The following is a 12,780-nucleotide window of genomic DNA, read 5'->3' as shown; positions in this document are numbered from 1 at the left end:
AAATTTAAATCAATGAACAATTTAAAATATGCTTTAAACCCATAATTTTGTGCAACTGTGAAATTTTAAATGGATAAAAATTGAAAAAATGTTTTAAAATAAATATCAATATTATCCATTTAAATTATAAAAAATAAAACAAATTCTGCCAACCCTAAATATATATATGAGCCTTATATAGAATGATCTTTAAACTAGGAAGGGTTAGAAATTAATTGGGAGCTTGCAGATTATTTAATGAGATCACCTCCATGTAAGAAGACTGGGAATTATTATTAATCATGTTTATTATGGTAGGGCCCATGGGCCAGCCAAGAAGGGCCTCATTGTGTCACGCATTACAAACACATGGCAGTGGGTCTCTGCCCCCAAGAGCTTACTAGCTAAATCGACAAGGCAGACACAGGGTGGGGGAAAGGGGTATAACACAGTTGTGCTGGTAGCAAATGCCATATTCATTCTAGGATTTTTTGTAATGTGTTTAGTTAGGGGATAAGAGAAACGAAGAGAAAAGTGAAGAGAGATTCTGCACTTCCATCTGCATAGTTTCACACACACACACACACAAACACACACACACACACACACAATCCTCTTCACACTATTGTAGTCTGAAGCAGTTTCATTCTTTCTTAAAATAAAAACAAACAAAAAAGTGGAGCTTTATCATTACAAAGAGAAGACAGGCAGTCCCATGCTGCTGCAGTAAACATCCAGATCAGCCCTACACCCAAAATCACCTTGGCACTAATCCTGCGTTCCTGGGGCACCCCAAATGCCCATGGGTTTTATCTACACTTGGTAGATCCTGTGCTGAAAAATTATTCTTTTAAGAGGTCAGTTAAAATGCCAGCGTTTTGGATTTCCCTTAGAGATTGATTTCATCAACAGCAGTTCGAGGGGCACCGGGAGTGTCAGACGTGGCCCATTCTTTCCAGCTGATGAATGGAGAAGTGTGATGAGGGGAGGCAAGATGGTTTCTCAGGGTCTGCTGGCTCTATTTGCACCCATTTTCTTTTTGGATTCTGGACACTAGGATTCCTTCTTGGAGCTGTTGCAAATGTCAGCCTAAAGGTATCCTGCCAAATTCTTGTTTTGCTTCCCTTCCTCTAACCCTTGATCCTTTGTGGCGGTCCTTCCCAGAGGCGCCCTACCCCTGTCTCCAACTGTCTGAGCATGGATTATTATATTATTTGTTCCCTTCTTGATTTTTGCACACAAGAGGGAGTCGGGAGGGGGTGGGGCGGGAGGAATTTCCCAAGGAGGGAGAGAAAAATCTGCAAGAGAAAAAAAATGCGAGGTGCGGGGGGAGATCTGATCTAGCTCAGAGTCTCTCTTTACATTAATGGGACAGAGAGGCACTGTTTGGCATGGGAGATTATTTCTGGAGCACAGGAGGAGGCGTGGTTTTCCCATGGCTGCCTCCCTTGCCTGGTGCATGACTGGAGCTTGCCTGCTTTGCTTTTGCACCGCGCAGGAAGCCAGAAGCACTTTGGCACGTGCTCCCGGGGCCAGGCAGGAGGAGGGGAGCGCGCGCCCAACCAGGGCTGCATCTGAGGGGTGGAGGCACGAGCACAGCTGGCTGCTGCCTGGCGCCGGGGCCTGATTGACAGCTGGGGGAGTTGCCAGCCAATGGGAGACGGCTTGGCCTGCAGCCCCGGGCCCATTGGCTGCCCGCCTGCCACGGCTTCGCGTGCCGGACCAGCTGCTGCTGCCGCTGCTGGAGTTCGCAACAGCTGGAGGAAGATGTGGGCATTAGTCTGGAAACAGAGATGGGTGGCTGGGGGATTTCTAACTGCAAGACCTGCCTTATAAGAAACCGTGTTTTCACCCACACGTCCGAATGCCCTGCACCATAATAAGGGCTCCACCACATGTCAGGGTAGCCCCTGGGAAGGGCGGCAGTATTATTTATCCAAACCACTGGGGAAACATCTATTTTAACCTAACAAGGTGATACCGTGGAGAACATCGCCTCTCTGAGAATCCAAACTCTGGCACCACAAACTCAGATAATACTAGGAAAGGGGAGGGAGGCTAAGGTGGTATATTCACATCTTTCCAATCGCAAGGCAACGAAAACAACCGCATTCCTATAACGCAGGGTCCAGGCGATCTGGTGTTAGTTTTGGTGCATTAAATCAACATGATCAGGCATATAAGCAACGAGCTGATTAGAAGGGTTTGGATGGGGAGATTCGTCCCTAGAAAGGGTCACTGGATAAATTGCTCTTTCCTCCCTGCGTCTGCTCTATTCCAGTTGCAACAGCTAAAGATCTGCTCCGATAGGATTAAGGGGATGCGCGGCTTTCCCGTGTATTGTGGTTCTTTATGCACAAAATTAACGTCCTCCCCAGACCTTTGGTTTTTTTAATGGACCAAGTGAAATAATAACTTTCCCACGCAGAGCAGTAAAGTGGCATTTGTCTGGATAAAATGGCACAGCCTTTCCCAAAGGCTCTTCAGGCTGCGTTCAGACCTGGACAGTTGCCTACGGAACAACTCTGATATATTGATTGGGCCCCTTATTTTTTAAAAATTGCAAGGGCTGTTTGCAGGGATGCCCAGTTCTGGATGCTGGTCGCTCTGGTTTGGCTTCACAGTTTTTCTATTGGGGGGCGAGGGGGTTGATCTGCTTCATCCTCCACCCCTTGGGTTTTATGGGGCTGTAGGATAACTTCACTCTCCTCCTGCCTCACCCTTTTCGAGAAGAGTTTGCATCGCTTCTCCCCCATTTTGGGGAGATTGTTTGCTTCCCTCTGCTCCTTGGAAGGCTCGCACTGCCCACCTAAACTTCCCCCTTTCTTCCACCCCCCTGCTTGCCAGAGTCGCCACTGGCTCCAGCCCCTTGGCTTTCCATTCCACTCCCCCCGCATCCCCCCAAGGTTGCTGGCTTGTCTTTTACCCTGGGGCAGGATTTTTGGGAAGCCCAGCGCGTGACTGACAGCTCGCGGGGGCGTCCTCCAATAGGCAGGCGGGCTGGCTGCCCGGTGGGGTGAGTCCCGGCTCTCATTGGCTGGCGAGAGTGTGGGAAAGAATGCAGAGAAGGTTTCACACGAATTGGGAGCAGCCGCTGGGTATAAATAGAGCGGGGGGTCCCTGACGCTCGGGCTTAGCAGCAGCCGCCGTCACCGCCGCCTGGCTCCAAGCTGCAGGAGTCCGAGCAGCCTCGTGCAGGGTCGCCTCGCCGCTGTGCACTGACTCACCCTGTGATCAGTGGTTGCAAAGCCAGACTCCTTGAACCGTGTCCAGGGTGCAGCCGCCTAGACCTTCTCCCCCCGCCCCAGGCACTGGGCTCATTCTAAGGGATACAGTTTGAAAATAAATTGCAATTATTATTTTTTGCAACGTCCCTTTTCCCCCTCCGCTTGCGTCAAGAGACTTTTTTTTTCAAAAATGCCCGCTGATACCATGGAGAAACCGACAGCCTCCCCGATTGCTGGTGCCCCAGCTACCTCCAGCCACACGCCGGACAAGCCCAAGAGTGCCAGTGAACACAGAAAGGTAAACTGCATCACTTCTTATCCTCAGAGATGTAATAATCCCACCTGGCTTGGGTATATATGGATAGGGATGGGTATGCACAGCATAGTGTTGCATATGCCATGATCTATTGCAATAGAAGGTACACCTAATACAAGGGGTATATCAGAATATCATGGTGATTAATATTAAAGAGTATCTCCGTATCACTATACAGTAATACACAATAGTGAAGAAAATAGACCTAAAATCGCTGTAATATACAGATGTGTACAGTAATATGCAGTAGTGATTAGTATTAAGTAATGCGAACACAGACCCATACAATATACAGTGGTACACAGCATATGCAGTCGTGATTGCTACTTAGGAGCAGGCTGCGTAGGGGAATGATTTGTAGTAAGAGACCTAGGTACTACTTTAACACGCAATAACAGACCAGCATAGCAATCTGCTATTGGACTGACATGCCCTGCAGATGAGATGCATGTGTATAGCAGTGAGATCGTAATGTGGAATGGAGGCAAATATATTTATCTCTGCTTCTGTTTCCTTTCCCCTTTCTCTCCAGTCCTCCAAGCCTATCATGGAGAAGCGGCGCCGTGCCAGGATCAATGAGAGCCTGGGGCAGCTGAAGACCCTCATCCTGGATGCTTTGAAGAAAGATGTAAGTTGAGCTCTGAGGATTTCAGGGCCAGTTGGGGGGGATTTGAGAGGAGGACTCACAGGGACTGTTCTGAAGACTGCCAAGCTGTGGGCGAGAGGGGTGGTGGTAAGAGGAGAGACCCTCATCTTTACCTTCTCCCCTTGGCTCTCTTTGCCAGAGCTCCAGGCACTCCAAGCTGGAGAAAGCGGACATCCTGGAAATGACGGTGAAGCACCTGCGGAACCTGCAGCGAGCCCAGATGACAGGTAAGCACCAGCTCTTCCAGTACAGCTCCCTGGAGTGTGGGGGGAGCTCCAGCATTTGTGAACTGCTGGGCAGTAGACCAGAGACTGCATCTGCCAATACATGCAGCTGTGCATCCAAGCACCGGGCATCCTCTCATGGAGTAGTCAGCAGGTGCCCTTGGAATAAAGTGCCTGTACCACACTGCAGGGTGGGTGGAGTTTGAGGTTCTGGGTCAGACCCTTTCTGCTTCCCAATGCTAATGTGTGACCCTCTCCTCTTCCATTGCAGCAGCTCTGAGTGCTGACCCCACTGTCCTTGGCAAATACCGAGCTGGATTTAACGAGTGCATGAACGAGGTGACACGGTTCCTCTCCACCTGCGAAGGGGTGAACACAGACGTACGCACCCGCCTGCTCAGCCACCTCTCCGCTTGCCTGGGCCAGATCGTGGCTATGAATTACCCTCCACCACCACCACCCCCAGCTGGCCAGCCTGCTCATCTGGCACAACCTCTGCACGTCCAGCTTCCCCCAGCTGCCACTGCAGCTGGGGCCGTGCCTGTGCCCTGCAAACTGAACCCTGCCGAAGCCCTGTCCCCCAAGGTCTATGGGGGTTTTCAGCTGGTCCCAGCTACCGACGGCCAGTTCGCTTTCCTCATCCCTAACCCAGCTTTCGCTCCCAGCAGTGGACCTGTCATCCCCCTCTATGCCAACACTAATGGACCACTGTCTTCAGGCAGCGGGCCGGGGAACGGAACCCCGTCAGCATCCCCAGTGCAGGGTCTGACGTCATTTGGGGGTAGCTTAGTTCCAGCATCCCAAGCTGGGAGTCCCATCGGGGAACGCAGTGAATCAGTCTGGAGACCTTGGTGACTTGTGTGTAAAGCCTTCCTCCCTCCCCCCAAAAAAAACAAAACCACACACTTTGGTTCCGTTGTATGGAACCTTGTTTTGTTTTTAAAGCAGATTTTTTTTTAAAAGGACTTTAGTACAAAGTGTCTATTTATTTCCAGAGGTTGGGATCTCAACTTGTATTTTTTACTCCTTTAAAGAAATGCCTTTATTTGAAAGACTTTAAAAAAAACAAAAAAAAAAACAAATAAGAGATTAGTTTTGTATCAGATATTCACACCAGTATAATGCCAAAGTTGTTTGTATCTTGTTTGTGTGTGTGTGTGTGTGTGCGTGGTCAAAAGACTTCCAAAAAAGTTGCAGGTGTTTGAACAAATAAACTCTTTGAAATAGAAATGTTTGCTCTTTTCATTGTGTGGGAGGAGGAGGGAGATAAGAAAAGCCCTTTGGATGGAAATTGGGTGAGGGCAATTTAGGTGACATTAAACAAACTGAAGGATGCATGACAAGGATCTTTTTATAGGGGTTTGGTTGATGGTAAAACCTCATTAAAATCTTTCAAAATTAGTTTATTCTGCATGAAAAGAACTGTATTTCATTTGCCCAAATTGCTCTTGTAAGCCAAGGAGGAACTGTCTGCACGCACCCCTGCCCCCACTCACAGAAACACACTGCTCTCATTACCTGGTTTTAGGGAGTTCATTGAAATAAGATGCCCTATAAAATGTCACTCCCCCAGCCCCTCCTCCCCCCACACACTTTTTAAGGGAGTGTGGGAGGGGGAGTGCAAAAGTTACTATCTTGCGCAGGAAAGAGGCGAGAGAGTCGCTCTCTATTGTGGGGAATGGGAAATCAAAGGTATAAAGAGTCTCATCGAGTATGCAGCGGGCTCTTTTGGAAGTTTGGGATCCTATTGAAATGCCTGGGAACGCAGCACTGAGGGTTAATGTGTGTCTTCCCCCCACCCCACACTCTCATTGACAGGGCCAGATAGACTCTGATACTCAATGCTGTTGTAAATTCAATTGCCTGGCCACACAATGCCTACCTCAGAGAATAATTCAGGGTGGTTTTTTTCCCCCTTGTGAACGGGGAACTGAGGAAAAGACAATTTTGCCACCCATTATGACTCACCCCCACTACTTGAATCCTGTCCAAGTGGAAGCAATTGCAACCTTGTGCACAGAGAATTAACCACTTCGAATGGTCACCAATTTATAAGGCCAAGAACATTGGGAATGAATGCAAAGTGTGGAAGGGAAAGCATTGTGCACGTTATTCCAATATTATGGGGAGGGGGAAGGGAACTGTCTGACAAATTAAGCACGTACACGCAAGCCGGGCCTAAAGGCATAACCCACTTCTGCTTTGCATCACTCAGCCCCTAGCAAGCAGATCCCTTTAATGCAAAGGGTGGTACATTATGTCCCCATAATAATCCCAAATCCTAACTTTATAGGAGAGTTAGCTGTGCCAACAAAACCAAACCAGTTTAACAGTTACTGCTAAAAAACTGCCAAGTTTTGGAAGGGATATAAAACCTCATGCTTCAGGCTTTAAATCTGCTAGGGGTTAGGGTATGACTTTCATGGGGGCAGATTATCCCAGAGCTCCCAAAGAGGAGGTTTCTCACATCTTCTGAACCATCTGGCACTGGGCATCACCAGAGACAGGACACTGGATTAAATGGACTTTGGGTCTGATCCAGTTTAGCAACTCCTATGGTCCTAAATGTTGGTGCAGACAGCACCCAACACTTCCAAAACTGGGGTGAGGTATCCATTGGAATGAGAGGGCTCCCAGGGGGTTTGGTATGCAATCACAGACATAAAATCCTATTACAGGGCCTGGCTCCCATCCTTTCCAACCAGTTACCACCCCCACCTCCTCTGTCTGAAGAAGAGGTGGAAGATCTGATGAAAGCCTGCCTGTCGCCTGGATGTAACCATATACCTTCCTGGGATAGCACAGTGTCTCTGGATTTGTCCCTTTATTCATCGTTTCCCAGATCTGCCTTAGATTTAGCAGATTTTACTTTGCTAACTCACGAAAGTATCCAAGCAAAAGGAAAACGGCAAGGACTGACCCAACTGACCTTATACAATGGCAAAAGTCTTTCCAGTAGGGTTTGGATGTATTACATCAGTTCAAATATAGCAAACAATGTGATTTTTCCACCCCCACTAAAGGAGACATTCAATAACATGCAATTTACACAACCCTTTCAAAGGGTTACACCTGTCATTAAGATATGAACAATGAGAGCTGTAATAGTTAAGGCACAGATCTGTTTTTATTTTCAGATCTGCTGCAGACTTTTGTGACCATCGCCACAAAACCCGTGCCTCAGTTCCCCCCATATAAAATGGAGATAATGATAACTGTCCAGGAGTGACCAGAAGCTTAATGAAGATGTGTGAGGAAGTTTGAGACCCTTCTGTTAGAGAGAAACCATCAACCTCAAATCCAGTCATGTGCAGAAAAACTAACTAAAAATTAGTTTCTATGACGGTATCGGCTCCTGTGTCCATCCTCCACCTCACCCCTCACAGCCATTTTCTTCTGGTTTTACAGTCCAATTTTCTATATTTTAAGATATGTTTTTTCTCCCATGATCTTAGGTGTTGCTCATAGATAACAATTTTTCAGACGAAGGATGATTTTTTTAAAGCTGGCATTGTCCTCGTAAACGTGCTATAAAAGTACAAAGGAGGAGGAGGCTGGAAGGTGAAAGTCCAAAGGAGTGAACAAGGAACCAGGTGGTAATAACTACACCACCATCATTCCACCTGGCAGGGTGTAGGCAGCCTGAAGTCCTTCGAGTGTTGCACTTTTCTGGGACGGTGTCAGGAGGGAGAAAAATACAGTGATTTCAAAGCTGAAACAGAGCTAGACTGATGTCCCTACACTGAGCAGTACCCTTCTCCCCTAGTCCCAGCAAAGTATTAGCAGGAGGAAGGGTTGTCACAATCTGGCCCACTGCCCAAAGGAGGCAGAAAGCCACTTTCCATTTGCTGGGCCATCAGGATTCAGCCCACGGAATTAATGTTCTCTCTGAGAAATGTAGTGGGGAAACAACCCCTAGCCCTCAGCTAAACACCCTAGAAGTTTCTATTTTCATTTCCTGCCCTTTTCACTTTTCTTGCCTGGTAGCCCTGCTGCTGCCACACATCTCAACAATGGTTCGCCTCTCTTGCCTTGCTCCGCTGTTTTCTCACCCCTGGCTGCCTCTCTCCGCTCCTAACGTTCTTGTTTTTGCTTTCTCCTCCATCACTCGCTGGGGTCGATTTCATTTGTGGGGCTGAGAGAGCCTCACAAAAAGGAGGAAGGGCAGCTGCAGGTGCGCAGGAGAGGTGGGGGTGCTGTGAATACACTGGGGTCAGGGGTGCAGAACACTGCTGAGGAGGCAAGTGAACGAGGCCCCACAGGCCTTCCTCCCTACATGTGACCCTGCAAAATAGGCCCAGCTGAGACCCCACCTGTCTGCAGAGCCTTCTGATCTCGGGCTCCGTTCTATGAATTTCTAACTCTCCCACTGCTGCCCATCAATATAAGATTGCAATGCACTAACAGTCATGCTTTGCACCTCCCATCCAAGAATCCCAAAACATTTTACATTACAAACAATTAAGCCTCACAACAGCCCAGTGGTAGGAAACCGATTGCCATCCTAATGCTCTGCCATGAAACTATTCCCTGTGTAAGACAGAAAACGCCCTACTCCTTTTGCTCAGAGATCACATCCTTCTCCAGACTCTGGAGTTAAATACCAATCTCTCCCCTAACCACCATGGACAGGCATGGAAATTAACTACAGGCATCCAAGAGAAAAGATCAAGAGTAGGGATAGGGAAAACTGGGGTAAGGGCAGGGTGGGGTTTGCATGCACCCCCAAACCAGGATGGCTGGCTACCCATAGCTTGTTTTATCCATACCAGCGGATTTCAGGTGTGGGGGGTAGCGCATATGTTAGCTCCCTTGACTTCCCCCAGGGAACAGCTTTGTTTTTTGCATACTTTAATCCAAGGGGTGGTTTATCAGACACCCCCCAAACTAAAATTTAGGGACAATTGTGGGGGGACATAATTGGATAAACAGCTTTGAGTTAAGCCAAATAGATACACGTAAACACCCCCACACACACACAAAAATGAGGGGGTGAAGTGATGCACTTGTGGAAGCGCGTGGGGGGGGGGGCAGGGTGCACGCAGGCCCGTGGCTAGCGGGAGGCCCCAGGCAGCCCCCCCCCTTTCCCCAGCAGCAGCCCCTGCGGGGCGCGCCGCGGCGGCGGCGGATCCGAGCCAGGAGCCAGGCTGGGAGGGAGCGAGGGAGGCGGCGTGCGGAGCGGCGGCTGCAGAGGCAGCAGGCGGTGCGCTGGGCCTGGCGGCCGCCCTGGCCCCCGGCTCCGCCCGCGCCCGGCCCCAGCCCGGCGTGGGACGGGAGGTCGTGAGAACAGCGCGAACCCTGCAGCCTGCGGCCGGGCGCGCCGCCAGCAGCCAGCCTCGCCCCGCCCGGGCCGCGCCGCGCAGCCCCACACGCTGCAGCCGGAGCCGCCGCCGCCGCCGCCGCTGCAGGCTGCGCCAGGCGAGAGCGTGCCCCGGCCATGGCCCGGCCCTGCCCTGCCGCTGCTGGGAACGGCCGGGGCCGCCGCCAGCCTCGCTCGCTCGCTGCTTCCCCCGCTGGGGCCGCGGCGGGTGGCACCAGCCAAGTGGGGCATCGCCCAGGGCTAAGGGCTGAGCCCGGCCGCAGCCGGGGTACCCAGGCAGGGGGGCTGGGTGGGGGCTAATAGCACCCTAGGGGGCAGGAGCGGGCACACCCGGGTGGGCACCCTAAGGGGCAGACCCGGGTGGGCACCCTAGGAGAGAGGGACCAAGGCAGGTGGTTGAGCCTGGGATGCAGGGGCTGATGACATGCATCCATCCTGGGAAGATCCAGGTGGCTGGACACCCTGAAGGGCCAAGCTAGGGGCCAGCAGGCTGGCCTGGGAGCAGGCCCAGATCTTAAGCGCACACTTGGATTAACGTTGAGGAAATGAAAAGACCCAAGTGTGCAGGAAATGTGAAGGGTTTGCGGCAAGGGTTCGGGCTGCCCAGAAGGAGAGCAGCTTTAGGCCTCTTTTGTTACTGCCTTCCCTGCTTTTGGGGCCAGATTGGGAACGTGGGAGTGGTTACATGAGCAGCCTTATTGGTGCCAATGGGTGTAACTGCTCGTTGCTGTGCATGAGGGCCCTGTGCCATGACAAACCAGTCATCGTGCTCGTTGTAGGGTCTGTTCTGGTTCCCATTGAATTTTGAGGGAATTTTGCCATTGCCTTCAAATGGGTCAAACTCTGCCATCCTTGCACTGAATACTTTACTAAAGGGTCCAGCACTACAGTGTGAGTAAGGGTATCAGAATCTGCCCCATTAATACACTACTCTTTGCACCAAATTTAAAATCATCTCTGTGTGTGTGTTACTGATTTATTAACATCCAAGGACACACAATACTTTTAAACACCCTTGTTATGCAGATTTTATTATGGGGTAAACACTTAAAATGCATTTACTAATGATCTTACAAGGATCTACAGTTTAGTAGACCCTAACTCCCCCTGAAATCGGAGACTGCTTGGAGACTAAAGAGCTACTCAGCATAAGGAATTCTGTCACAATTTGGCCCATATTGATTCCCGGGGCATTAATGTTTAACACACAGGTCCGAATGGTCCTCTCCATCTGGCTTTTCTAGATGTCTAAGTGTCTAAACAGTGAGTGTTGTTTTGGGACAAGCTTTAAAGGACTCGCTGACCACCTTAAATGAAAGCCAGGTCACCAAGCAGGTTGAGTCAAACTAGTTGCTTCAAATTGTTAATCCCAAAGACCCTTTTGAGTAAAAGGAGGGGACCAGAGCCCCCAGAGCAAACGGCAGGTCACAGGCAGCTCCCATAGCTCAATGAATACAGCCAGATTTACTCAGGCTGTTAACTTGATTAATTGAAATGAAGTTCCTCTAGAGAATCGGGCGTGTTTTTTGAGGTCAGGGTCACAACACTGAGATGCTTAATCAGATCTTTCCATTTAGCCCCTCTTAAGCAGGGTGGAATGCAGGCTCTTTCAAAGCAAGGCAGTTGGCGCCAAATTTCTGCTCTGCTTTCTGCCTCTTCCTTTGCATTCAACCAACACATCCGTCATTATAAAATAAAACATCTCCAGGCCTGCAAATCCAACTCACATGAATTTTTTGCAACCAACACTTGAAGAAAAACAGCCCTGTCTAATTTTGATGTTACTGATCATTTAGAAAGTGAAGCAGAATGATGGGAGGAGGATCATTATTACTGCAAAGTAATTCCTGCAGGAGCTGGAGGGCAGGTGTTTGTGGATACCAAATTCTTTTATCCAAATGAAGCATTTCATTTGGGGGGCAGAGGAAGGGGGAGATGGTGTTTTAGTGATACACAGAACTGATGGCAAAAGAAGCTTTTTCACTGCAATTTCAAGAACATGTAATATTGCAAAATAACATGTATTGATTTGAATTTTTGCTTGCCCACTATATGGGCCTGATCCAACACATATAAAATCAATGGGCATTTGACCATTGATTTAACGCATGCAGGATTGGGCTGTAAGTGAGTGTCATATGCCCACATATGTACTTGTAGGGCCCTATTCTGTTTCCGTTGTGGTCCATGGAAGTAGAACTGGGTCCCTTGCATCCATATGCTTTTATTTAGTACTGCGTAATTGTTCCTGTTTCTTTATTTTCCCAAATAATGTTGGATCACTTGCTGTCTCAATTTCATAAGATCTCAAGATTTTATATGCAATTACATACAAAATCCTCATGCATCACATTATTGATACAAACTTTGCTTAAGCGTATTTTGCAATTACAAAGTCCTACAAATCTTGGGAAGACTGTTTTTTAAACACGTCATGTCCACTGATCAATTTTAAATGCATAAAGTCCAGGATAATGATCTGAGGCCATAGGCTTAGTAACGTATACTTGAGAGATTCAGTTATCAGTGATGGTCGAGATTTTCCAAAGTAATTGGGGCCTTACAAAGGTCCAATTTTCAGGAAGTGCTGAATACCTGCCCTCTGAAAACCAGGCCCCTTTAAGCCCCTCAGGTTGGGTAACCAGTAACTAACGCACTAGTAGCCACTTTTGAAAATCTTGCCCTGCAGTTTTTAGCTTTAGTTTTAGCTTTAGTTTTTAACAGGTCCAATCAAGCTCCTGTTCATGTCAATAGGGGGTGGAAAAAGCCTCTCATTGACTTCAGCACCTTGGCAAGATTGGACTCGGAGCATTTCTGTCTGAAGCAGCTCATGATTGCACATGCAAACTGGGAGCAAGACGCGACAATATTAATGCCACTTGCAATAATAGGTTGGATGATGTCACTATTTTAAATCCTTACAATAATACAGTTCACTTTAGGATTCTCCAAAGTTGGCTGCATGGAAAATTATATCAATATCCCTTGCCATGATCAGCCACCTGTCAGTAACAACCCTGCCCTTCATACAAAATCTACAGTATGTCTCTCACTTATTTCCTTGCTGC

The 12,780-nt window shown here is 48.7% G+C and overlaps 1 protein-coding gene across 2 annotated transcripts; it reads left to right on the top strand.

Moving 5' to 3' along the window:
• Positions 1-3,103: 3,103 nt before the first annotated feature.
• Positions 3,104-5,618, top strand: HES4 (hes family bHLH transcription factor 4). 2 transcript variants are annotated; one of them, XM_030537520.1, is made up of 4 exons: positions 3,104-3,504; positions 4,055-4,150; positions 4,308-4,395; positions 4,667-5,618. In XM_030537520.1, the coding sequence occupies exons 1-4, from the start codon at positions 3,397-3,399 to the stop codon at positions 5,245-5,247; spliced, it is 873 nt and encodes a 290-aa protein (XP_030393380.1). In that variant the 5' UTR covers positions 3,104-3,396; the 3' UTR covers positions 5,248-5,618. The 2 variants fall into 2 exon arrangements, with proteins under 2 accessions (XP_030393380.1, XP_030393379.1); XM_030537519.1 differs by having other exon boundaries at positions 4,664-5,618.
• Positions 5,619-12,780: the final 7,162 nt, after the last annotated feature.

Source organism: Gopherus evgoodei, chromosome 18 (assembly GCF_007399415.2).
Source record: "Gopherus evgoodei ecotype Sinaloan lineage chromosome 18, rGopEvg1_v1.p, whole genome shotgun sequence".
Taxonomy (NCBI): Eukaryota; Metazoa; Chordata; order Testudines; family Testudinidae; genus Gopherus; species Gopherus evgoodei.
The sequence above is the reverse complement of the archived record's forward strand: the minus strand, read 5'-3'. Positions and strand labels throughout refer to the sequence as shown.

Coding starts and splice junctions, on each gene's coding strand:
- HES4 (XM_030537519.1), top strand. CDS start 3,397: ATGCCCGCTGATACCATGGAGAAACCGACAGCCTCCCCGATTGCTGGT. Junction 4,151..4,307: donor TGGATGCTTTGAAGAAAGAT/GTAAGTTGAGCT, acceptor TCTCTTTGCCAG/AGCTCCAGGCACTCCAAGCT. Junction 4,396..4,663: donor GCAGCGAGCCCAGATGACAG/GTAAGCACCAGC, acceptor CTTCCATTGCAG/CAGCTCTGAGTGCTGACCCC.